The sequence below is a fragment of the Hypanus sabinus genome, chromosome 3, assembly GCF_030144855.1.
Source record: "Hypanus sabinus isolate sHypSab1 chromosome 3, sHypSab1.hap1, whole genome shotgun sequence".
Classification (NCBI taxonomy): Eukaryota; Metazoa; Chordata; class Chondrichthyes; order Myliobatiformes; family Dasyatidae; genus Hypanus; species Hypanus sabinus.
In genome coordinates, this window is record NC_082708.1 from 7,733,818 (window position 1) to 7,761,566 (window position 27,749).

General features: G+C 41.2%; 2 protein-coding genes across 9 annotated transcripts in view; one reads left to right on the forward strand and one right to left on the reverse strand.

Annotated features, from left to right (window-relative positions):
• The window catches only part of aamdc (adipogenesis associated, Mth938 domain containing), a 29,091-nt gene extending 28,545 nt beyond the window's left edge, over positions 1–546 (reverse strand). For 2 of the 3 annotated variants that reach the window (XM_059963662.1, XM_059963665.1), the window contains exon 1: positions 409–545. The gene's annotated coding sequence lies outside the window, so the exon portion shown is untranslated. Of the gene's footprint in view, positions 1–408 lie in introns of all 3 variants that reach the window. The other variant, XM_059963663.1, reaches the window with a different exon arrangement.
• The window catches only part of rsf1a (remodeling and spacing factor 1a), a 134,455-nt gene continuing 107,118 nt past the window's right edge, over positions 413–27,749 (forward strand). For all 6 annotated transcript variants that reach the window (XM_059963660.1, XM_059963659.1, XM_059963658.1 and 3 more), the window contains exon 1: positions 413–858. In XM_059963660.1, the coding sequence (XP_059819643.1) occupies positions 417–858 (442 nt within the window). In that variant the 5' untranslated portion in view covers positions 413–416. The remainder of the gene's footprint in view (positions 859–27,749) is intronic.

The window sequence follows — 27,749 nt, forward strand, 5'->3', positions numbered from 1 at the left end:
GGGCACTAGCCTCCCCAGCATTCAGGACATCTTCAAAAGCCAATGTTTCAAAAAGGTGGCATCCACCATTAAGTACCCTCATCACCCAGAGCATGTCTTCTTCTCATTGTTACCATCAAGCAGGAGATACAGGAGCCTGAAGATACACTCTCTACGATTCAGGAACAGCTTCTCCCCCTCTGCAATCAGATTTCTGAATGGTCAATGTACACTATTTTTTTACTGCATCTTTGATCTACTATATATTTATTATTGTAATTCAGAGTTTTTATTATGTAACTGCAAAGTAACATATTTCACGACATATGTCAGTGATATTAACTAGCTCTGGTGTCTCTGACGCTAGATTGAATTTTTTAAGGCCTCATCAGTCAGAGCTTAATGCCTTTATTTGTGAAACACACTCACCTATTTGGATGACTCAGTCACTAAAGCAAAACACAATCAATTCCTTTCTGCTCTGGGATGCAGTTTTAAACGGCTTTTCTGGAGGAGGGGGAGGGTTTTCTTCGCTAACTTGGAAGGAGGAGAGAGCTAAGGAACGGTTGCCACGGAAACGGCAGCCCGGATTGATTGCACTCCTCAAAGGTCTGGCAGGGCGGCGCGATGCAGGTCGGGCTGCTGGAGGAGTCCTCCTGCTTGCCCCTCCCCCAACCTCCCGCGAGCGGGGCTCGGCAGCGCTGCACGCCGGGATAGCGGAGGAGGTCGGCGAGTCCTCCGACATTAAGATGGCGGCGGTGGCCTCCAAGCCCAATTTCGCCGTTGTCTGCTCTTTCCTCGAGCGCTATGGCGCCTCGCTGGAACTGCCCGAATTCACCTTCCCCGAGCTGGAAGAAGCGCTGGAAAATAAAAAATCGGGTAAGGGTAAAATAAATCTCCTCAGGAAAGACGCCACAAGATGGTCATTGTGAGGTAAATAGACGGCTCACCAGCATCCCCCCCCTCCTCATGCCTATTATGTGTGGTAATCGTGCATTGTTTGCACGGCCGTCAGAATAAAAACTCCTCCCCGATCTACCCCCTCACTCAGACTCATCAAAAATACTTATTTTATAAACGGATTACAAATGAATCGAAAACCAATTGCCATTTTCAGGCGCCTTTTAACATCACGCATGCGCATGCACCTCATGAGACTTCCTGTTAAAAGTAATGCAAAAAAAATAAAAAAAACATTTTATTTATTTTGTTCTCTCTCTGATCGCCATCTTGCGCTGTCTTCTTGTTTTGCGTCCCTCACATTTCCCGCCCTGTCTTCTGGATGTTGTTCTTTTCCATTCATTTAATTTTGTTTACAGTATCTTTAAAATATGCATAACTCGTGTTGATGCTTACAGTATGGTTTTGTGTATCCTTTGCCTTTTCCACATGACCTCTTTAAACCCCGCCTCCTCGCCCAGGCAAACATTTCATAATCAAATCATAGCTCTACAAAATGTCATTCTTCCTGGTGAAAACAAGCTGTTTAATCAGTGCTCGATTTTATGCTATTTCTATAAACACGATCCTCTAGTTCAATCTGTTGTGACATCACCTTTACTAAATTGTTAATAGAAACCTGTTGATGATGCTTGATGAAGTTGAGTCACTTTGAGGTGATAATGACTGTTGCTTGTTAACAGTTCCACTTGAATCAGAATACTGTAGGAAATTCTGTTGAGTAGTGTGTGTGACTGGTGTGTGATTATTACAAAATGAACATTCCTCATATAGAATCTTTACATTTGAAGACTGAATTTTGCATTATTTTCTATCTTCATTTAAGATCAGCTGTAATCATGTAATTTAGTATTGTTTTGTGTTATAATAACCCATTATATAAATTTCATATTAGCTCTGAGGTGTTCATAGAGTTGAGATTATAAGGGTATCCATTAAGGACCCCTATCACCCATGATGTGCCCTCTTTTCATTGTACAGAAGTCTGAAGGTACACACTCAGCTATTCAGGAACAGTTTCTTCTCTTCTGCCATCCAATTTTTATATGAACATTGAACCCATGAACATTACCTCACTACTTTATCATTTCTGCACTACTTTTCATTCAACTAATTAATACACATACTGTAATTGATTTACTTATTTTTTCTATATTATCATGTATTGTACTGTTGCTGTTAAGTTAACAAATTTCACAACATATGCTGGTGATATTAAACCTGATTCTGATTCCGAAAGCATAAAAATGCTATTGAATGATGGTTTACATAATGTTTTTCATGGGTAACACACTTAGCAGGTCAGGCAGCATCTATGGAGAGGAATAAACAGTCAACATTTATTATTAGGACTGATGAGTCTTGGCCCAAAATGTCAACGGTTAATTCCTCTCCATAGATGCTGCCTGGCCTGCTGAGTTCCTCCAGTATTTTTTGTGTTACTTTAGATTTCCAGCATTTGTAGAATCTCTAGTTTCTTTTAGATGGGTTTCTTTTTCTGCATCTAAGATAAAGATAGAAGTGGGAATAGTCTATATAGATCCTATCTTTTGATTCAAAAGTGTCTGAAAATCTGTCTTTCACAGTCACTAAGCATCCACAGACTGTTGTGTTGGAGAATAACAAAGATTTACAACTGTATGAGGAAGAAATGTCATCTTGGTACAAAATGGCTGATCTTTTAGACTAGGCTTCCTGGTTCTGGTATGATTTCCATCGTGCAGTACTCAGGAAAGCTGGTGGAAAAATTGTTGCATTCCTAGCTGGATTGCGTTAGCTGAGTTTGGCAAGGTTAATAATGGAAAACAAAATCAGCTAGTATTCTGGAACATGCACCTGAGAATTGGATTGTGTTACATGGTGGTTAGGCTCATAAAAAATAACAAAGCTCTTGAAAGAGTACTTGGTACTTGTAGTGTTTAACTAAGTCTGAGGAACCGCAGATGGAAATGTATTAAAAGTGGGGGAACAAAATAATGTAAAAGTGAGGGAATAATTTATTTAAGTAATAAATGTGGGCACCGTAGTAGCAGTTAGTGTGATGCTATTACAGCTCAGGGCATTGGAGTTTGGAGTTCAATTTCGGCATTCTCTGTAAGAATGTTTGTACATCATTTCTCTGTGCACATGGGTTTCCTTCAGATGCTCCAGTTTCTTCCCACCATCCAAAGATGTACCGGTTAATTGGTCATTGTAGATTGTCCTGTCATTAGGCTGTTGGTTTCTGGGTGGTGCGGCTCATTGGGCTGGCAGTGCCTGTTTCATGCTGTATCTCTAAATAATAATAATAAAATATATCTGTTGAAAAGCAAATGGGCAAAACAATTTAAGGTGAACACAAAAGGTTCTGTAGATGCTGGAAATCTGGAGCAACACATACAATTTAAGATTCCAGTTACTTGGTGTTAAAAGCTATCTTAGATGCAAATACCATGGATTGGAGGGTTTTCTGACAGGTTTAGAACAAAAGCAAGGAAATTTTTTTTAGTGGGGGAAATTAACAGACCTCACCTTGATCTGAGAAAAGGTGAAATGTAATTGGAAAATTGGTAGCTAATACCAGTAAGGGCAAATTACTTCGGGTATAGACCATAAGATCCATCGCAGTTGCTTTTCCTTTTAACATTTCCAGACTGAATTGTGTATTATTTTCTGTCTTTTTGGATATTGGCTATAATTGTGTAGTTTTGAAGTATTGTTTGCGTGATAATAACCCATTATATAAGTTTCGTACTAGGCAACATAAATATGAAGAGTGCTCAGTTAGACATAGGAAGAACTGAAATTATTAGGGAAAGCATCAAAAATGCTGAAGAATGATGGGTTACATTATATTTTGGATGGTTTTCTATTTTACATCTAAGATAATGGGGCTCAAATCCATAATCAGGTTTAATATCACTGGCAAAGGTCGTGAAACTTGTTTTACAGCAGCAGTACATTGCAATGCATAATAACTAAGTTACAATAAGAAATTAGACAGCTGGTGATGTAGTGGGATCAACACCGGATTCAGGGTGAATGGTCTCTAGTTAAAAAAAAATTATTTATTTAGTAGTACAAAAAGAGAGCAAAATAAAAAAAAATACTGAAGTAGCATTCATGGGTTCATTATCCAGTCAGAAATCTAATGGTGGTGTGGAAGAAGCTGTTCCTGAAGTGTTGAGAGTGTGCCTTCAGGCTCCTGTACCTCCTCCCTGATGGTAGCAATGAGAAGAGGTCATGTGTTGGATAATGGAGGTCCTTAATGATGGATGCCACCTTTTTGAGGCGTTACCTTTTTGAGGCGTTGCCTTTTGAAGGTGAGTTGCACATAATTTGACTTACAAAAATCCTAGTTTATGAAAATTCTTCCCTACATTGTAAAGCATTTTTCAAATGAATAATCATAAAATCTTTCATGGTATTAATGTAATTGCTGAATACTGTATGTCATTAAGTTTAATTCTGGACAGAGATTCTGCAGGCATTGGAAATCCAGAGCAACACGCACAAAATGCTTGAGGAACTCAGCAGGTCAGGCAGCATCTGTGGAAATGAATAAACAGTCGACATTTCAGGCTGAGACCCTTCATCAGGACAGTTTAATTCTGGGTAGTTTTAGTGTGATTATTTAATGAAATGAAAGAGAGTAGAGTGTACGGACATCAATACCACATGGTAGCTAGAGAAAATGGCTGTTTCCAATTTGTGGAGTAATAGGCTTGTGTACGGTTCTCAGGGACTCTTACATAATCAAGGGTATGCCTGTTCAATTAAAAACAATGAAGTGAATTGGTAGGCTAATGTTGAACAACACCCTTACTAATAAGGAAGTCCAGAATGTAGATATCTCAAATCTAACATTCATGGAAATTATTTAAAAGTGATTGCAAGAAATATTTCTGCACTTTGCAGTTCCTAAAGAGACACGAGAGACTATAGGTTTTGGAAATTGGGAGCAATGTACACAAAATGCTGAAATAACCCAGTGGGTTAGACCATATCTGTGGGGGAAATAAACAGCCAATGGTGCCATGGTAGTGTAGTGGTTAGCGCAATGCTATTACAGCTCAAAGGTTTTAAAGGTACATTTAATTTCCATGGTCCTGAAAAAACATTTTTACTATGTACTGTACCAGCAGTAATGGTTGAAATGACAATAAAAGTGACTTGACTTTAAATGTATACAATGTACATCCTGAAATGCTTTTTCTTTGGGGCGTTCCAGAGTTAAATTTCAGTGCCGGTCTGTTAAGGAATCTCTTTGTTTGTCCTCTCCATGGAATGTGCGGCTTTTCCCCATGTGCTTCAGTTTTCTTCCACAGTTCAAAGATGTACCTGGTCATTGTAACTTGTCCCATGATTAGGTTAGGGTTGTTCGGGACTGTGAGGTTGCTGAGGCGGCATGGCTTGAAGTGCTGGAAGGACCTCTGCACTGTATCACTAAAATAAAAGTAAAAGTAAATAAAAATTTTGACTGTTCATTTCCCTCCTTCCTGAGCCGTTGAGCATTTTGTGTGTATGGTTCTTAAGGAAGTGTGTTGTCTCACCTTAGATTGAAAATCTATCAGTAAGTATAGATACTTGAGGAAAGTTGAATAATGAAGGATGTGAAAACTCAGAATATGAAGCTATTGTTTGTAGATATGGCAGAGTATCATTGCTTTAATGGGGATGTAGTAAAATGTTTAATGCACTTTGATCTCTGGGTATGCAGGTATGGAGTATTTAACATATTTGCATAGTGAGCATATAATGGAAGTGCTTTGATTGTAACATTCCATTCCTGTTTCTTGTTTTAGAAGCTCTAATGTGGACTGCCAGGTTCATTAATTCTAAAGTTCCAGCCAAGTCACTTTTCAGCTAGTCATATTTAATTATGCAAAAGAGGTGTGATCATGTCACTGTAACACATGGTGGTTGTGTGAAGGGAAACTGCTAGAACTGTGGTGTTATTTTTTTCATGGTTCTGGATACAGATTTCAGATTTCCCAAATAGGTTTAAGATTTGTCGATGTAGAACACTACAGCACAGAAACATGCCCTTCGGTCCATCTAGTCTGTGCCAAACTATTAATCTGCCTGATACCATGGACCTGCACCTGGATCATAACCCTCCACGTCCCTTCTATCCATGTACCCATCCAAATTTCTCTTAAATATATGAAATTGAACCCGTATCCACCACTTCTGCTGGCAGATCATTCCACACTCACTATCCTCTGAGTGAGAAGGTTGTCTCTCATGTTCCCCTTAAGCATTTTAGCTTTCACCCTTAACCCATAGCCTCCAGTTCTAGTTTCACCCAACCTCAGTGGAAAAAACCTGTCTGCATTTACCCTATCTATACTCTGTGAAATTTTGTATACCTCTATCAAATCTCCTCTTATTCTCCTATGCTCTAAGGAATAAAGTCCTAACATATTTAGCCTTACTCTATTGTTTCCTCTCACAGTCCAAGATATACTAGGTAATTAATTGGTCATTGTAAATTGTTCCGTGATTAGGTTAGAGTTAAATCGGGGTCATCGGGGATTGCTGGGACGGCATGGATCAAAGGGCCGGAAAGGTGGATTTCACACTGTGTCTCTGAATAAATAAATAACTAGAGGTCCTCAAGTCTTGGTAACATCCTTGCAAAATTTCTCTGTATTCTTTCATTCTTACTCAAAGCACAAGTACATATATGTCACCACATACAACAGATGCATTTTCTTGCAGGGATAATCAATAATCCATAATAGAATAATATCCATAATAGAATAATAACCATAATAGAATCAACAAAAGACCAGACCAACATTGATGTTGAACCAGTATGCAATATCTTTCCATTAGGTAGGTGACCGGAATTGCATGCAATACTCCAAATTAGGCCTCACCAATATTATACAACTTCAACATATCATCACTTTTTAAAAAAAAAATGGACTTGTGTGTTCATTCATGTGAAAGTTAGTTTTGGCTTTAGTGACATTTCTGAAATCAGTAAATTCCATCTTGCTCTCAGTAGTAAAGTACAGATCAACCTAACGTGCCAACTTAACGTGCTTGGGATGGCTCAATGGCCTGTTTGTTAAGGATAATAGCCATGATAGGGTTTTTTGTTTGAATCACCCAAGCCTTCCCATCCACTGTTTTCACATTTCTGTACATCCTTCTTGTGGAAGATAACATTACAATGTTACCTCATAGTTTGCTGTATGATTTTTAGATTGTTATAGGAATCAGTTCAATCATACCTCGCATGACACTGAAGAGGCAGCTTTCTATTGGGGACAAGGATACATTACTGGACTCTGTTTATCTGAGACCAGAAGCAATGTTGGGGTTCTTGCTACCTCAACAGAAATTTGCGCAAGATGTTCAGGATATCAATTTTGATTGATCACCCAACAAATTCTATCCGTACAACTGAGTTATTGACCAATTCAGCCATTGGTGCATGTCACTTGTGTGGGAATCAATCCATTCAGTGGGAATTCATGCCTTGATCATCTCATAGTGAAAACTTCTGGCAGTATGTAGTGCAACTGTAGTTTAAGTTTGATAAACACAGGAGGTTATGCAGATGCTGGTAATCTGAGCAACACACACAATGCTGGAGAGACTCAGCAAGTCAGGCAGCATCAATGGAAGGGAATAAAATTAATACATTGATTTTAGGAATTTGTCATTGAAATCAAATATTTTTTCTCTTTGCAAGAATTGAGAGGCATCACATTCCTAATTAATTGAAAATCAACAAAAAATACTCAAGATGCTGGAAATCTGAAATAAAAAATAGAAAATGTTGGAAACATTTGAAAAGTTAGGCACCAGGTTGGAGCCAGATGTTGTGTGAGCTACTCAGTGCTCCCTGCTGTTCTCTTTTTAGTTCTCATCCTTCAGGTTTGACATGACCAATTTCCTCATTTAAATATCTTGGACTTAACCTGAAATTAATATGAAACATTATATAGGCAAACCCAATGGCTGAATGGCCTAATTCTGCTTTTATGTCTTATGGTCTTATGGGTTGAAGCTGTCCTTGAGCTTGGTGGTATGCATGTTCAGATTTTTGTATCGTCTGCCCATTTTGAGAGGACTAGAGCACAAAAGCAAGGATGTAATGCTGATGTTTTATAAAGCATTGTTAGATCACATTTGGAATATTGAGAGCCTTTTTGGGCTCCTTATCTAAGAAGAAGTTTGCTGGCATTGGAAAGAGTCCAGGGGAATTTCATGAAAATTATTTTTGGAAGGAAAAGGTTAATGTATGAGGAGTGTTTGATGGCTCAGGGCCTGTACTGGCTGAAGTTTAGAAGAATGAAAGGGGATCTCATTGAAACCCATCAAATAATTGAAAGGCCTAAATAGAGTGGATGTGGGGAGGATGTTTCTTATAGTGGGGGAGCCTAGGACCAAAGGACACTGCCTCAGAATAAAAGGATGTCCTTTTAGAATAGAGAGGGAGGTGAACCTGGAATTTACTGCAGACAGCTGTGGAGGCCAAGTCGTTAAATAAAGGTGAGCTTGATAGGTTCTTGATAAGTAAAGGCTTTAAAAGGGTGTGGGATTGAGAGAGGTAATAAATCAGCCACGGTGAAATAACAGAGCAGATTCAGAAGGCCAAATAGCCTTAGTCTGCGTCTGTGTCTTATGGTCTTATATAATCACTTTAGAATCCAATATTTTTACATAATTACAAGTTCCATTTATGATACTGAACTATCATAGCCAAATGCCACATGGTGCTTCACCAGAGTGTGGACTGACAATTGTGATAGAGACAAGTAGGGCGATAACAAGACGTAACAAAAAGGTTTCGTGATAGTAAATTTTTAAAAACATTTTGGAAAGTGAGAGAAGTTATGATAATATAGACAATTCAAGAGCAGGGAGTCAGTATTGGGACTGGAGGGATGCAAGGGAGCAAATTCTAAGAAATGAAGAGGCCTTTTGGCTCAGATCATGTGTAGTTTCAGTTCTTTTAAATATTCACAAAACTAGGACAGCAGTGGTCATGGGGAAAATCAAACAAATATGCCTTCAAATGGAGTCCATGTAGATCAGCTGAAGAAAGACCCAAAGAAGGCATGAATCACTAAATCAATATGTGCTTTTGGTTCGCTGCTTTATGAAAGCATGATAAGAGATAATGCGTGGGAAAGGGCTACAAAATTAGAAAATACCTTGGTTATGTTTCTGACCCTCAGAAAAAATTGCCTCATATCAAGTATACCTTATTCCTACTGAACTTTTGTTTCTAAGTGATCATGTTTAATTTTTATGACAGTGTTCATTTGTCAGTGCATATGTTCACTCTGCCTCTCCTTATTGATGCATTTTTTCATAAAAATGAAAGAAAATTATGCTTCAGTAATGGTAGTTTTGTGTAGAATTTGTGCAACTGTTCAGATAGAGTTGACAGGCAGTATCTTTTTCTCAGGGTTGAAATACTGTGGGCTTGCATTTAAGGTGAGTGGCTAATTTCAAAGGACATGCGAGAGGCAAGATTACCAATAAATTATTATAGAGAGTGGGGTGAATGTCTGGCATATATTGCCTGGTGTGTTGGTAGAGATGGATACATAGGGACTTTTAAGAGATGTTTGGATAGGCACATGAATGCGAGGGAAATGGAAGAGATTGTGTAAGCAGAAGAGATTTGTTAAGTTGACCATTTGAGTATTCATTTAACTGGTTTGGCACAACATTGTGGATTAAAGGGCCTGTTTCTGTGCTGTACTGTACTGTTCTATATTCTATGTTGACTCTTTGTTGAATTGAACACCCTAATAGTCCAGTGCTGACTGGGGACAAGAAATGCAGAAGATTGAGGGAAATTTGAAGAAGCATTTTCAAAAGCTGAGTGACTTATTCAGTAAGCTGTATTTTGTGTATAAAGCCAACTGATGACTGAAGTATGCTGATTCATGAGTCAGTTTAGTTCATGACCAAACAAGAATTTAAGTTACCTGAACAGTTCCTTTGCCTCCATCTTTATGTAAGCAGAAGTACTTGCAATAATTATAAACACAAGAAATTCTGTAGATGCTGGAAATCTTGAGCAACCCACACAAATTGCAGGTAGAACCCAGCAGTCAGGCAGCATTTATAGAGGGGATTAAACAGTCAACAGGAAGGGCCTTGGCATGTTGACTCTTTATTTCTTTCTATATATGCTGCCTAACCTGCTGAGTTCTGCCAGCATTTTGCGTGTATTAATTATGCAATGCCCCCAGAATCATTTTTTATATATATATATATTCTCATTATATAGTCATTATATATTGCCCCCAGAGGACTGGGGGCAATTGTATGTTGCCCCCGGAGGACTGGGAAGCTTTTAAAGAGCAACAGAAGATAACAAAAAAGGCAATATGCCAAGAAAAAATGAGGTACAAAGGTAAACTAGCCAAGAATATAAAGGAGGATAGTAAAAGCTTCTTTAGGTATTTGAATAGCAAAAAAATAGTTAAGACCAAAATTGGGCTATTGAAGACAGAAATGGGTGAATTTATTATGGGGAACCAGGAAATGGCAGATGAGTTGAACAGGTACTTTGGATCTGTCTTCACTAGGGAAGACACAAACAATCTCCCAGCTATAATAGTGGCCAAAGGAACTAGGGTAAAGGATGAACTGAAGGAAATTTATATTAGGCAAGAAACAGTGTTGGATAGACTGTTGAGTCTGAAGGCTGATAAGTCCCCGGGACATGATGGTCTGCATCCCAGGGTACTTAAAGAGGTGGCTCTAGAAATCGTGGACGCATTGGTAATCATTTTTCAATGTTCTATAGATTCAGAAACAGTTCCTGCTGATTGGAGGGTGGCTAATGTTGTCCCACTTTTCAAGAAAGAAGGGAGAGAGAAAACATGGAATTATAGACCGGTTAGCCTGACGTCAGTGGTGGGAAAGATGCTGGAGTCAATTATAAAAGAGGAAATTGTGACACATTTGGATAGCAGTAGAAGGATCAGTCCGAGTCAACATGGATTTATGAAGGGAAAATCATGCTTGACTAGTCTTCTGGAGTTTTTTGAGGATGTATCTATGAAAATAGACAAGGGAGAGCCAGTGGATGTAGTGTACCTGGACTTCCAGAAAACCTTTGATAAAGTCCCACATAGGAGATTAGTGGTCAAAATTAGGGCACATGGTATTGAGGGCAGAGTACTGACATGGATTGAAAATTGGCTGGCTGACAGGAAACAAAGAGTAACAATTAACGGGTCCCTTTTGGAATGGCAGGCTGTGACCAGTGGGGTACCGCAAGGTTCGGTGCTGGGACCGCAGCTGTTTACAATATACATTAATGATTTAGATGAAGGGATTAAAAGCAAATTTGCAAATTAGCAAATTTGCCGATGACACAAAGCTGGGTGGCAGTGTGAAATGTCAGGAGGATGTTATGAGGATGCAGGGTGACTTGGACAGGTTGGGTGAGTGGGCAAATGTTTGGCAGATGCAGTTTAATGTGGATAAATGTGAGGTTATCCACTTTGGTGGCAAGAACAGGAAGGCAGATTACTATCTAAATGGAGTCAAGTTAGGAAAAGGGGAAGTACAACGAGATCTAGGTGTTCTTGTACATCAGTCATTGAAAGTCGGCATGCAGGTACAGCAGGCGGTGAAAAAGGCAAATGGTATGTTGGCATTCATAACAAGAGGATTCAAGTACAGGAGAAGGGAGGTACAACTGCAGTTGTACAAGGCCTTGGTGAGACCACAGCTGGAGTATTGTGTGCAGTTTTGGTCCCCTAATCTGAAGAAAGAAATTCTTGTCATAGAGGGAGTACAAAGAAGGTTCACCAGATTGATTCCTGGGATGGCAGGACTTTCATATGAAGAAAGACTGGATCAACTAGGCTTATACTTGCTGGAATTTAGAAGATTGAGGGGGGATCTTATTGAAACGTATAAAATTCTGAAGGGATTGGACAGTCTAGATGCAGGAAGATTGTTTCTGATGTTGGGGAAGTCCAGAACGAGGGGTCACAGTTTAAGGATAAAGGGGAAGCCTTTTAGGACTGTGATGAGGAAAAACTTCTTCACGCAGAGAGTGGTGAATCTGTGGAATTCTCTGCCACAGGAAACAGTTGAGGCCAGTTCATTGGCTGTATTTAAGAGGAAGTTAGATATGGCCCTTGTGGCTAAAGGGATCAGGGGGTATGGAGAGAAGGCAGGTACAGGGTTCTGAGTTAGATGATCAGCCATGATACTGAATGGTTCAAAGGGCCGAATGGCCTACTCCTGCACCTATTTTCTATGTTTCTAGTCCCCTGGGTGGGGGGGGGGGGGTGCGGATGAGAGAATCAATAGGATGGACATAATTGAATGGCTAGGACTGGAAATATGATAATGAGAAGGTTCAAGCAAACAACAATGACCAGGGAGGCAAATCTGCAAATCAGAGGCTCAAGATATACTAAAGCAGGTCCAGCTGTGGAACGAAGGAAACTCAAATGCAACACATGGACTCAACATCTGGTAAGATAGAGAACTCCAGTTAGGAAGCACCCCACAGAGCTGAAGATCTCTCTGCAGCTAAGCTGCCCCCCCCCCCCCCACCAAGTGTCAAGGAAGGGACCAAGTGAGTGCCCCATGGCACCCTAATCCATTCATCAAGGAAAGATGATCAGATGGCCTAGGTCATCAGACATGTATCTTGGAAGCAGTTTGATGATGACCTGGATTGCATCTTGGAAGCTACGTTGGCAGGATTTGTCTACAGGAAAATCGACTCCCTCATATCTAATGTGTTCAATTTTGCTAAAGAGTGATTCGGCCCAAGGGAGAAGAAAGGGGATCTTGAACCCATCATGGCAACCAAACAGGAGGGGAAGGGAGATTTGCCACCCAGAGGTGAAATAAAGACCCTGAACAAACAATTCAAAAACAATTTAATTGACGAAAAAGATGGTGTCAAAGATCTGACCAGCAAATTGCAGGAACAGCTGCACAAGCTCAGTAGGGTGGAACAGTTGTCAAAGTAAAGAAGAGAAGCAGAGCACAGTTTGTTAAAAACCCATTCAGATTCACCAGGACTCTTCTCAGCCACAAAACTCTGGCACCCGAACCAGCTCAAAGCAGGAGGTTGAAAAATTTCTGCGGGAATCACACAGTGATCCCTGTAGGAATCAGGGACTAGAATTCAAACCAAAAGTCCCCCAACCAAGAATCCCAGCAACTGAGCTGAACATGGCAGACCCCACATGGCAGCAAGTCTAGGATATCATCAAGCAAGCAAAGTCATCTGCCGCCCCAGGACCATGTGGTATACCCTACAAGGTATACAAGAAATACCCATAATTCCTCATGAGGTTGTGGAAAATAATGAGAAAGATTTGGACCAAAGGCTGTATTCTTCCAAGCTGGAAAATGGTGGAAGGATGCTTTGTTTCCAAGGAACAAGATTGTTCCATGATCACCCAGTTTAGCACAATCTCCCTTCCTAGTGTGGAGTGCAAGGTATTCTTCTCAGTGCTTGCGAAGAGACTGACCTCCTACTTAATGGAGAACCACTATATCAACTCACCCATCCAGAAAGGTGGCATCCTGGCTTTTTCTGGGTGCCTTGAACACACCTCAATAATCAGCAAGTTGATCTGCGAGGCCAGGCAGAAGAAAAGCGACTTAACAGTTGTCTGGTTAAAACTAGCCAACACCTGCAGTTCAAATCCACACATCCTCATCCAGGTTGGCCTGGGCCAATATCATATCCCACCAGTAAGGTGAGACATGATCACCAGCTACCTTGGAGGATTCAAGCTACATTTCACTTCAGCCCACTTTATAACTGGGTGGCAAAACCTCCAAAAAGGGATTGCAACCTGGTGTTACCATCTCCCCCATCTTGTTTGTCATGGGTATGAACCTCCTTGTATCAGCAGCAGCAGGTGTAACCTGAAGCCCAGTGTTGGAGCTCGGCATCCAACAACCTGCAATGTAGGGGTTCATGGAAGACATTACAGTAATCACTATAACCTGTTCAAGTAAGGTGGGTATAGGAAACCTTGGACAACATAGCTACCTGGGCTAGAATGGCCAGGAAGTCCAGATGCATGGTGATCAAAAAGGGCAAGGCTATTAGCAAGTTCAGTCTTCAAGTACAGGGAGAAGTCATTCCATCCATAGAGGACAACCCAGTAAATTGTCTTTGGAAGTGGTTTAATGCTGCAATGGCGGACAACGCCAACATCACTGACACTCTAAAGCAGACTGAAGATTGACAAAATTGCACTCGCTGATTAATTTAAGTCATGGTTGTACCAACATGGTCTTCTACCAAGGCTACTCTGGCTTTTCATGGTGTACGAGTTCCCCATGACCATTGTAGAAAGCTTCGAGAGGAAAGTCTACACGCACCTGCGGACTCCTGCCCCCACAAAGTTTTTCTTCAGTGGGGTTCTACACAAGATCAGTCCAGCTACAGCTACAGCTCCCGTTGTTAGCGGTAGTGAAAGAGTTCAGGGTGACGAAGTGTAGAGTTGCGTTAACACTGAGGGGCTCCGAAGACAAGCTAATAAATCCAGCAGGAGTCACAAGAAGATCGGGCTGAAAATGGGCCACCAACTTGGCCTTAAACCAGGCAGAGAGCTTCCTGCAATTGAGAGACATCATCAGCAACCCATGCCTGAGACAGCAAGGCCTTGGCTCTGCACATTTCCAACAATGGGGGATTGCAAGTGCAAAGGATAGGCATGACATGGTCTAGGCAGAGGTACGGAACCGTGAAGACAAAAGGCAGATGTTGAAGGCAGTGGAGCTGGGAGTCAAGTCAAGTTGCTTTTATTGTCATTTCAATCATAACTGCTGGTACAGTATACAGTAAAAATAAAACAGTGTTCCTCCAGGACCATGGTGCTACACGAAACAACACAAAACTACACTAGACTACGTGAAACAACACAGTACTGCACTATACATGAAACAACACAAAACTACATTAGACTTCAGACCTACACGAGACTACATAAAGTGCACAAAACAGTGCAAGACAGTACAATAATTAATAAACATGACAATAGGCACAGAAAAGGGCAAATTACAGTATAATAATAGATCATGCAAATGTAAATGTAAACAATGTTTTAGCAGGAATTGAGAAAGAAATGAGCAAAAATTGCGAAGGGACTGGAGGGTGCCTGGATGAATTGGGATTTCTCAAGCACAAGATCACTTGAGTAGAGTTTCCACATTTCTTTCCTTCTGCGGTCTGGTTATGACGCTCTCTCTACACCATCACAGCTGCCCCTTGGGTTTGAGAGAGGACCCTAGTTGCAAGCTTTGTGGTCAGCGGGGTTCAATGGCACACATACTGTCAGGATGCAGAACAGCTTTAACACAAGGACGGTATAGGTGGTGCCACGACAAAGTCTTGCTGCCCTTTGCTGATACACTGGAGCAGGAGAGGTGTTGAAAGAGACCAGCTGGCAGAGAGGCAAACAGGGCAGTCATTTTCCTCAAGGGGAGGGCCACACCAGTCATATCAAAGAGGCCTAAATCCAATCTGCTGAGATCTGCTAAATCATGGGAGATGAGGGTTGATGTGGAGAGGAAGCTACAGTTCCGGAGGTGGTGCAAATCACACTGTGACCAGACATCGTACTATGGTCCACTGAAGAAAAGAAAATCATCCTGTTGGAGGTCACAGTACGGCTGGAGGAAGGATGTGAGTAGGCTCACGAGGGGAAAGCCCTGAAGGAACAGTCCTTAGTCCAGGAGTGCAGGGACAAAGGGTGGCAGGCATGGCTATTCCCTATGGAGATTGGCAATAGAGGGTTCCCGGCAAGGTTGGCATGGAGGTTGCTGTTTGTGCTGAGATCTTGATGAAAAGAGCATGAACCAACCAGCTTGCAGGATGGGGGAGGAAGCAGAAAGATCCTCTTGCTGGATATGGAACAGGCAAGAACGCATTGAGCTGAAAGTCACTGCAGATGGGCAGTGATTTGGCCACCACTGCTGACCCGCCAACTGGAGAGCATAGTGGTTAAGGATGGAAACACTGAAGGTTGGGCATCACCTGATGACATCTGCTCCAGGCCAAAGGCTACGGTTACCTCATTCGGTAACTGAAGAGAGCACCCCAGTGTATGATACAAGCAAATAATTAATTAAACTCTTGTCAGTGCTCTATGGAATCGTCAAATCAAAATTGAAGCAAATTGTTCGGAACCTTTATGCATCATCTGGTTGTGACTTCCCTTTTATTTAAATCTAGCATAATAACTTTCTATTTTGGTTCTATTTATTCCGAATGGCATTTCTCAAATGGGAAGGGTTTGGCTGATTTCCAAACCAATGTTATATTGATTATCTTTTTATTCCTCCCTGTCTTATCCCGATGACCAGTGTTCCCATTAAGATTCAATTTTATCTAAGCCAGGTCAACAATGGTGATGTTGCTTGACCTGCCGAGTTCCTCTAGTATTTTGTTTGTGCTGCTCTGTTTATGGTGAAGTGTGGACCTGATGAATTGTTTGTTTGTAGAGTGCAGGATAAATGACGCTTGAGAAAAGAGCTAGCATGTGCTTGGTAGTTGTAACAACTGCTTTAATTTATGAAACACCTCTAACCATCCTCCCAAGCAACTCTAACATCACTCAGATTTCCCAGAGGCAGTGATTAATGTTCTTATTCTGTCAGAACGTAGGTTTCAGCTATATCACTTTTGTTTATTGCAAAGGACATTGCTTAATGATGTGAAATTCCTTCAGGTCAGGTTTCACCTGTAGAAGAGTTTGAGTCTTTAAGTTACTACAGATGTTAGGCCATAAGGCATAGAAGCAAATTAGACCATTTAGCCTGTCAAGTCTGCTCTGCATTCCATCTCAGCTGATTTATTATCCCTCTCAGCCCCATTCTTTGCTTGCTCCCCGTAATCTTTGACACCCTGACTAATTAAGAACCCATCAACCTCTGCTTTAAATATACCCAATGACTTGGCCTCCACAGATTCACTACCCTCTGGCTAAAGGAAGTCTTCCTCATCTGTCCTTAATTGCCATCCTTCTATTCTGAGACTGCCCTGCGGTTCCAGATCACTATAGGAAACATTTTCTCCACATCCATTTTGTCTAGGCCTTTCAATATTCAATAGGTTTCAATTAAATCTCCTCATTCTTCTAAACTATGAGCTCCCAACCTATTTTTATGCCTTGGATCAATACCATTAGCAAGGGATCCATGGATCCTAGGTTGGGAGCTCCTGTTCTGAACTTCAGCAACTATAGGTCCAAAGCTTCAACTGCTCATCATGCGTTAACCTGTTCATTCCTGGGATCATTCTTGTGAACTTCCTCTCAACCTTCTTCATTGTCAAAGTTAGAGTTTCTTTAGGATCAATGAAATGACATTGAAGATTGAGATCCATCTTCCTTTTAAAATGTACCTTCCTTTTAGAATGTAATTTTTTTTAATTGGAAAGTTTACAGAAAGGACTTATGAGGATGTTACCAGGGTTAGGGGTCCAGAGTTATAGGGTGAAGTTAGTTAGGCTAGGTCTTTTTCCTCAGATGCAGGAGAATTGAGGGGTGACTATGGAAATGTTTAAAATTGAGAGTTATAGATAAGGTGGTTGCTAACAGTCTTTCCTCTTGGGATAGAGGATGTCCTAAACAATGCGTAGGTTTAGGATGAGAGAGGAAATATTTAAAAGGGACTTGAGGGACTTTTTGCCCACACAGAGGGTGGTGAGTATGGTACTAACTACAATTAGTGGTTGAGGCAGATATAGTAGTATTATTTAAGAAACGCTTGGATAGGTACATTGAGAGTTGGGCTTGGAGGGATATAGGCCTAACACAGGAAACTGGGCTAGCTAGGTGGAACCTATAATTGGCAGAGACTGGTTGAGCCGAAGGGCTTATATCCAAGCTGCATTGCTCCATGATTTGACTTTATGCATGACCTTTTGTTTATATCATTGTGTTTAAAATACGTACTTTACTCTAGAATAGTTTTGTCTTTTTTGGGATTCTCCAGGAAACACGAGTTCAAGTTTGTCATCTGACTGTGCATATGTACAACCAAATGAAACAATGCATGTTATGTGGTCCAGAGGAACGTCACATACAGCACTAAAAAATATTATCACAAATATGTTCTTAAAATGTAATTCAAAATGCACATAGTGCACAGCACAGGGTAAACAGTGAATGGTAGAGTAAACAGTTCGAGATCTTGGTGATGGCAGGGTATTCGTTAGTCTCTCAGCCTGAGGGAATAAATTGTTACCCAGTCCTGGCAGTCCTAGTCCTAATGCTCCTGTATCTCCTTCTTGATGGTAGTGGGTCAAAGAGATTGTGGGATGGGTGGTAGGGATCCTCAACAATGTTTTGGGCCATGTTAACTTATCAGAATATATGTGCTTCAGAGCTGAGAAATAGTCTCATTACATTCTTACCTAATGTATGATGAATGAGATAGCGGAGATGATGGCTAACATTGTCTAAGCACAAGGCAAATATTGGGATGAACATTATATGCTTTAAACAGGCTACTGACGGTTTTATTTGGAAGAATGGGTCATTGTTTAAAGTGGAGGCAGTTAAAGAGTTCAGAAAGTCAGTGTTTTGATCCTATATTAAAAAGCCACTAGAGGGCACGACAACAAGTAATCCACCTCCATTGTGGCAAATCTCTTTGTGTTAATGCCTTGGAAACCAAATAACACAATTTTCTTAATTCTGTCATGTACTGTATGACTACAAAAAAATGTCACTGTCAGCTTGGTTTACTGGTATTTGCCTTGAGGACAACATAGACTTTGGACTCTGTTTTTGTATTGGGTAGCATAATCAGGAGAACATAGAATCAGGAGTACAGCAGAGAAACGGCCCACAATGTTGTGCCAGACCAATTAAATTGGCAAATGCAATGATTATATTGATTTCAAGAAGACTAGAACATAAAAAGCAAGGATATGATGTTGAAACTTAATAAAGCACTGGTGAGGCCTTACTTGGAGTATTTTGAGTAGGTTTGGTCTCCTCATCTTAGATAGGATGTGCTGAAACTGGAGAGAGTTCAAAGGAGGTTCACAAAAATGATTCCAGGAGTGAATGGCTTGTCATATGAAGAGTGTTTGATGGTTCTGGGCCTGTATTCGCTAGAATTCAGAAGAATGAGGGGTGACCTCATTGAAACTTATGAATGGTGAAAGGCCTTGATAGAGTGATTTGGAGAGGATGTCTCCTATGGTGGGAGAGTCGAAGACCAGAGGACACAGCCTCAGAATAGAGAAGTGTCCTTTTAGAACAGATGAGGAGGAATTTGAGTGGTGAATCTGTGGAATTCCTTGCCATAGACAGCTGGGGAGGCCAAGTCTTTATGTACATTTAAGACAAAGGTTGATAGATTCTTGATTGGCCAGAGCATAAAGGGATACAGGGAATGTGGCAGGAAATTGGGGCCGAAATGAAAATTAAGAAATGGTGGAGCTGACTCGATGGTCAAATGGCCTAATTCTTCTCCTATATCTTATCATCTTGTGGTCTAAATTAGTAATCAAAATGTCCAAGTGAATTAATCTCCAAAGCAACACACACAAAATGCTGGAGGAACTCAGCAGGCCAGGCAGCATCTATGCAAAAGAGTAAACAGTTGAATTTTCAGGCCAAGACCCTTTTTCAGGACTGAGTAGGAAGGGGAAAGATGTCAGAATAAAAGGTGGGGGGAGGGGAAGGAAGCTTGCTGAAAGGTGAAGGTCAAGGGCTGGAGAAGAAGAAATCTGATAGGAGAATAGCGTGGACCATAGGAGAAAGGGAAGGAGGAGGGACCCAGGGAAAAGTAATAGATGAGAAGAGGTAAATGGTCAGAGTGGGGAATAGAGGAAGGGGAGGGGGAAGGTAATTTGTTTACCAGGAGAAATCTATATTCATGACATCAGGTTGGAGGCTACCCAGATGGAATTTGTTTCTGCTCCACCCTGACGGTACCTCATCTTGGCACAAGAGGAAGCTGTAGTGCTACACGTCGGAACAAGAATCAGAATTAAAATGTTTGTGAGCTAGGAAGTCCCACTTGCAAATGATGTGGAAGTGCTCAACGAAGCGGACGCCAATTTATAACTCGTCTCACCAATGTAGAGGTCACATTGGGAGCTCCAGACACTATAGATGACCCAAGCAGATTCGCAGGTGAAGCATTGTCTCACTTAGAAAGCCTGCTTGGGGCCCTGAATGGAGGCAAGAAAGTATGAGCAGGTATAGCACTTAAGCCGATTTTAGGGATAAGTGCCAGGAGGGATGAATGGACAAGGGAATCGCGGAGGGAACAATCTCTGCAGAAAGCAGAGTTGGGGGATATATATATGTTTAGTGGTAGCATCCCTTTGGAGATGGCGGAGGTTGCAGAGGATAATGTGTTGGATGTGGAGGCTGTAGGTAAGGACAAGAGGAACTCTCACTGTTAAGGTGGCAGTAAGATGGAATGAGCACGAATGTATGGGAAATAGAAGGGATAAGGGTGAGGGCAGCATCGATAGTGACAGGAAAGAAACACTGTTTTGTACCTGAGGATGTCCTAGAATGGAAAGCTGTGTCCTGCTAACACATGGGGCAGAGGTGAAGAAACTGAGAAAAGGGAATAACAGTTTTACAGTAGATAGGGTGGGAAAAGATATAGTTAAGATAACTGTGAGAATTGGTATATTTATAAAGAATTCAGTTGATAGTTTGTCTCCAGAGAGATTATGAAAGGGGAGAGAGGTGTCAGAGATGAGGAGGGTTATGGGCTGAGTACAGGTAGGTGGGACTAGTTGAGAGTAAGTGTTCAACACGGTCTAGAAGGGCCGAGATGGTTATATGGTTATATGAACTAAGTGAATTTGAGGGCAGGGTGGAAGTTGGAGGCAAAGTTGATCAAATTGACGAGCTCAACGGGGTGCATGAAGTAGCAGACTACAGCATTGACTACAATGCTGTAGTCAATGTAGCAGAGGAAGAGTTGTAGAGTATTACTGAGGAAGGCTTTATACATTGACTTTTCTACATAGCAAACAAAGAGGCAGGCACAACTGGAGCTTATTCGAATTAATCTCCTCTACCTACACAATGTCCATATCCTTCCATTTTCTTCACATTCATGTGCTTATCTAAATGTCTTAAATGTCCTTAATATTCCTGTCTCTATCACTGTTAACCTTTAACTGTTACCTGCTCAGTTGAGGAAAAACACCAGAGACACAAAATTACCTCTGAAACGGTTTTTATTCAGAGAGGAGTTCGCAGCCCCACACACTTCGAGCGTAAGGTAGCCAACTCCCAATTTGTCAGTTTACAAAGGTCATACTTATACCCAAAAGCAGGGTACTACATTCACAAATATGGTTACAGATTCAAATTCATCAATTGATTGGCTATTGCATAGCTAAGCATGCAAAATACTCAGAATTTAGCAAAGGTTAAAGTGTAATACCTAGAATTAATACTGACGTACTTCAGGACACTTGAAATAGGTATATTAAAATATTAAAATCTTTTGCCAAGCACATTGTCTTGTGGTTGAAGGTTCCCTTTTCCCTGTGGTCTCCATGTGTGGCCTGGCACCTTATTTTAGCTACCTCTCCTTACTTCCCCAATGACGTACCTCTCTCTTGTCCTGTCTACATATTTTGCTACACTTACTCCTCGCCCACCCCCTCTACACGTACCCCTTACCCTCTTCACATTCTCACCACCACCCCAGGCAGCACATTCCAGGTACCCAGCACTCTTTTTAAAAAAAAACTTGCCTCTCACCTTTAAAATTATGCCGTCTCACCTGAAATGCATTACCTCTGGTATTAGACATTTCAACCCTGGGAAAAAAAAAGGGTACTGCAGTGATCAGAAGTGCTGCCATTTGGCTGAGGTAACAGGATTTTGCAATACTATCCCCAGATTTCAGAAGTTTTGCTTAAAGCAACCAATTCTCTTCTGATACAGGTCATGCAGTTACAAATAAGATTGACAGAGTACAGATTGATAAATTTACCCTGCTTGACTGCTGAGCAAGGAAGATGGTAGTGTAGTGGTTAGTGCCACGCGTTATAGCACCTGCTGCAAGATCAGTGTTTAATTCCTGGTTTCCTCCCACAGTCCAATGATTAGGATTAGTAAATTGTAGATATACTATGTTGGTGCTGGTAGCACGGTAATACTTGTGGGCTGCTCCCAATTCTCACTGATTTGATTTGACAAAAACGGCGCATTTCACTGTATGCTTGATATACATGTGATAAATAAAGCTAATCTTTAAATGCTTTCAGAGCATTGAGTGTAGGAGTTGGGATGTAATGTTAAAATTGTACAAGGCATTGGTGAGGTCAAATTTGGAGTATTGTGTACAGTTCTGGTCACCGAATTATAGGAAAGATGTCAACAAAATAGAGAGAGTACAGAGGAGATTTACTAGAATGTTACCTGGGTTTCAGCACCTAAGTTACAGAGAAAGGTTGAACAAGTTAGGTCTTTATTCTTTGGTGTGTGGGAGGTTGAGGGGGGGGGACTTGATAGAGGTATTTAAAATTATGAGGGGGATAGGTAGAGTTGATGTGGATAGGCTTTCTCCATTGAGAGTAGGGGAGATTCAAACAAGAGAACATGAGTTGAGAGTAAAGAGGCAAAAGTTTAAGGGTAACTTCTTTACTCAAAGAGCGGTGGCTGTGTGGAACGAGCTTCCAGTAGAAGTGGTAGAGGCAGGTTCAATTTTGTCATTTAAAAAAAAATTGGATAGGTATATGGACAGGAAAGGAATGGATGGATATGGGTTGAGTCAGGGAGGTGGGACAAAGTGAGAATGAGTGTTCAACATGGACTAGAAAGGCCGAGATGGCCTGTTTCCATGCTGTAACTGTTATATGGTTATATGGTTAAACCTTGATCACTGACAGCTTGTCACGTGATGAATAAATGTCCCTACTTCAGATGGCACATTTGACAAGTGTGAAAATGAAATAAACGTAAATCACTCATATAATGTAGCATGCAGCATTCTTTGGAATCTGGATATTTTGCTATTGACTGTGGACATCAGGAGGGGAAGTCTGGGGAATGCACACCTGTCTTCATTGAAGGGTCACTGATGGAAAGGGAGCAGCTTCAAGTTCCTGGGCATCACCATCTGAGTTCAAAGTACATTTATTATCAAAGTATATTCAAGACCATAAAACATAGGAGAAGAATTAGGCTATTTGGCCTAGTGAGTCTGCCATTCAATCATGGCTGATCCCTTACCCCCTCCTCAACCCCAGTTTCCAGCCTTCTCCCCATAACCTTTGATTCCGTGTCTAATCAAGAGCCTATCAAGCTCTGCCTTAAATACACCCAATGAATTGGCTTCCACAACTACCTATGGTAACAAATTCACCACCCTCTGGCTAAAGAAATTTCTCCACATCTGTTCTAAATGGATGACCATCTATCCTGAGGCTGTGCTCTCATCCCAGATTCCCACAATGGGAAACATCCTTTCTACATCTACTCTGTTTAGGTCTTTCAACATTTGAAAAGTTTCAGTGAGACCCCCCTCCTCCTCCCCCCCCCCCCCCCATCCTTCTCAATTCCAGCGAGTACAGACCCAAAGCCATCAAATGTTCCTCATTTGGTCACCCTTTCATTCCTGGAATCATTCTTATGAACTGCCTGTGGATTCTGTCCAATGCCGGCACATCTTTTCTTAGATGAGGAGTCCAATACTGTTCACAATACTCAAGGTGAGGCCTTACCAGTGCCTTATAAAGCCTCAATATCACATCACTGCTCTTATATTCAAGACCTCTTGAAATAAATGCTAACATTGCATTTGGCTTCCTCACTACTGGCTCAACCTTTAAGGTGTTCTGCACAAGGACTCCCTAGTCCCTTTACATTTCAGGTTTTTGGATTTTCTCCCTATTTCAAAATTAGTCTGCACATTTATTTCTACTACCAAAGTGCATGACAGTGCATTTTCCGACATTGTATTTCATTTGCTACTTTTTGCCTATTCTCCTAATCTGTTCAAGTCCTTCTGCAGCCTTCGTGTTTCCTCAACACTATCTGCCCCTTCACATTTCTTACCATCTGCAAACTTGGCAATAAAGATGGCAATACCATCATCTAAATCATTGATATACAACATAAAAAGCAGTCTCAACATCGATCCCTGCGAAACACCACTGGTCCCTGGCAGCCATCTAGAAAAGGATCTTTTAATTCCCACCCGCTGCCCCTTACGAATCAGCCAGTGCTCTAACCATGTTAATAACTTTCCTGTAGTTCCATGGACACTTAACTTGGTAAGCAATCTCATGAGTGCCGTCTTGTCAAAGGCCTTCTGAAAATCCAAATATACAACATCCACTGCATACCTATTATCTATCCTACTTGTAATCTCCTCAAAGAATTCCAACAGGTTCGTCAGGCGAGACTTTCCCTTAAGGAAACCATGCTGACTATGTCCTGTATTGTCCTGTGTCACCAGCTACTCCATAACCTCATCCTTAACAATTGACTCCAACATCTTACTAACCACTGAGAGCAGGCTAACTGGTCTATAATTTTATTTTTGCTGCCTTCCTCCCTTCTTAAAAGTGGAGTGACATTTGAATTGGAGAGTCCAGTGATTTTTGAAAGATCATTGCTAATGCCTCCACAATTTCTACCATTACCTAGGGCAGTCCAGGTGACTTATGGATCCTCAGGTCTTTCAGCTTTGAGTTCCTTCTCCCTTGTAATAGTAACTGCATTCACTTTTCTTCCTTTACACACTACAACATCTGGCACACTGCTAGTGTCTTCCATAGTGAAGACTGATGCAAAATACTCATTTAGTTTATCTGAGATTGTTGAAGTAGAATCTGAATAAAACTTGGGAGACCAGCTTCTTATAGTTACAACAGTCTATTGCACACCCTCCTGCAGGAGTTTGAGACCCAGTTGTCAAAGGGAAGGCACATAAGTACTGCCACCATCCGACAAGTGGATCCACTCTCTCTGGTTACAGCTGTATATTTATACATTAGTAAGTCCCATACATTCCTGTTACAAGATGTCATTAGAACTGGTGCGCCCACCAAGTCTGTTGGTGCAAAACTTAAGTTACAGATAAGAGAGTCCGCTAAATCCAAAGTTTAATTACAGATGGACGTGCTGTCCAGTCCTTATCAGTTATTCCCTTTGCTAGGCCTCGACTTAATTACAGATGGATCATTCCTGTTCTTATCAGTGAGTCCTCCTACCCCCATACTCAAACGAGGGTACAAGGTACAACTTAACAAATTCTCAATGTCTCTCTGCAGATTAAGAGAGAACTAGAATAAGCTGTTTTTTTGCTAACTGCTGAAGACAGTTCACTTCAGTTCAAAAATTCCAGTTCAGTCCCAATTATTCTTTTAGCCAGAGGTTACATAGGTTCAAAATGATTTTTTTTATATCCTCAATTCCTGAAGGACGTTTTGTTTCACCGGTCTCATTTTCTAGCTAGCGGTCCTATATCCATTCTCACCTTTACGTACTTGAAAAAGCTTTTAATATCTACTTTGATATTGTTTACTAGCTTGCTTTCTATTTCATCTTTTCCCTTCTAATGATTCTTTTAGTTGCTTTCTGTTGGTTTTTAAAAACTTCCCAATCCTCTATCTTCCCACTAATTTTTGCTTTGTTGTATGCTCTCTTTTGTTTTTACTATTTTGCCTTTTGAGTATTCCTGCATTTTTGGAATATATTTGTCCTGCACCTTCCTCAGTGGCTGACAAGAGTAGTCAAAGTTAATGTAAATACAGTAGTGTTATATCTCAATGCACAGAGTATAATAAATAAGGTGGATGATCTTGATGCACTATTACAGATTGTTTGGTATGATATTTTGGCCATCACTGAATCATGGCTGAAGGATGGTTGGGAGCTGAATGTCCAAGGTTACACATTGTATTGGACAGATAGGCGAGCCAACAACCTGTCTCTGAATGTGAACAAAACAAAAGAGATGGTTGTTGACTTCAGGAGGGCATGGAATGACCATTCCCCACTGAACATCGACGGCTTCTCGGTAGAGATCATTAAGAGCACCAAATTTCTTGGTGTTCACCTACAGAGAATCTCACCTGGTCCCTCAACACCAGCTCCATAGCAAAGAAAGCCCAGCAGCGTCTCTACTTTCTGTGAAGGCTGAGGAAAGTCCATCTCCCAACCCCCATCCTCATCACATTCTACAGGGGTTGTATTGAGAGCATCCTGAGCAGCTGCATCACTGCCTGGTTCAGAAATTGCACCATCTCGGATCACAAGACCCTGCAACGGGTAGTGAGGTCAGCTGAGAAGATCATCAGGGTCTCTCTTCCCGCCATCATGGACATTTACACTACACACTGCATCCGCAAAGGAAACAACATTATGAAGGACCCCATGCACCCCTCATACAAACTCTTCTCCCTCCTACCGTCTGGGAAAAGGCTCCAAAGCATTCAGGCTCTCAAGACCAGACTATATAACAGTTTCTCCCCAATGCTATCAGACTCCTCAATACTCGAAGCCTGGACTGACACCTTGCCCTATTGTCCTGTTTATTATTTATTGTAATGCCTACACTGTTTTTAAGCACTTTACGCAGTCCTGTGTAGGTCTATAGTCTAGTGTAGCTTTCTCTGTGTTTTTTTACATAGTTCAGTCTAGTTTTTGTACTGTGTCATGTAACACCATGGTCCTGAAAAGCATTGTCTTATTTTTACTGTGTACTGTACCAGCAGTTATAGTTGAAATGACAATAAAAGTGACTTGACGACTTGACTATCCTCATTATACGTGGGGGATATGTTCCTCGCAGTCGACGCATAATATGAATAATTATTTAAATGGAGAAAATAGGGATGCGTTCCAGAGGGCTTCCTAAATATGCTTTATCTGTAATTTATTCACATTTTCGTACCAATACGACACAAAAGGAGTACCACAAGGCATGTTTGTATTATATTTCATCAATTCAAGGTAATATTCAAAGTAATAAATCATAGAAAGGTAACATACTAGGGTGTACAGTACTCACCAGCAGTGGCAGGTGTGTTCGCTCCGGGAGATGAGTGGTTGTTGTGGTGTCGGGCAGCTTTACGTGGATAAGGTGCATGGATGGTTGATAAGGATCATATCAAGCACAGCAAGGAGTGAAGGAAGACTCACAGAACTCTTAGAACTGTTGGCACTGGTATGAAGAAAGTGGTGAGGGTTGTTTGCTTGGCAGCATTTGTTTTTCAGCATAAATTTGCTTGTAGGGAAGAAGAGTTGACAGCAGGGAATGACTGAAATGCTGATTCCGTTCTAAACTTGGGTCCATGTCCATCGCCATTTGTGCCAAGTGTTCTGACTTCCACCATTCCTTCACCATTGGTAACCTCCCGGAATTTTCAAAATTGTCTGTTGCTTGCAGCATCTGAGAGATAGTTCACTGTAAAAAAAAACACCTTGAATGTGGATCACACTTTGGTTGAGTGGTTGAATCACTGAAGTTGTGTTAGGCAGCAGGAAACGCACAGTTATGTTAGGATGAATGCTGTCCAAATGTTTAGGATGGGCTGGCGCATTGTCAAGCAACAGAAGAACTTAAAAGGCAAGATTCTGTTCCCAGCAGTAGCATCCCAGAGCTGTGTTACCTTCAGCTGATGCCGCGCTGTTTACAATTTCCAACTTTTTTTCAAATGTTAAAAGTGGTTCTCTGCCGCTTGGCTGATGGCCCAAGACATGACATCGGACACTTAGAAGGCATAGTTAAATATTTCAAGCACAAAATCACTGCCCCGTAGGTAAAACCAACAGAAGTTTAAGAGTGCATGATCGCACATCCACACCTTGCCAAAACCAATGCGAGACTGGCGGGAGTGAGAC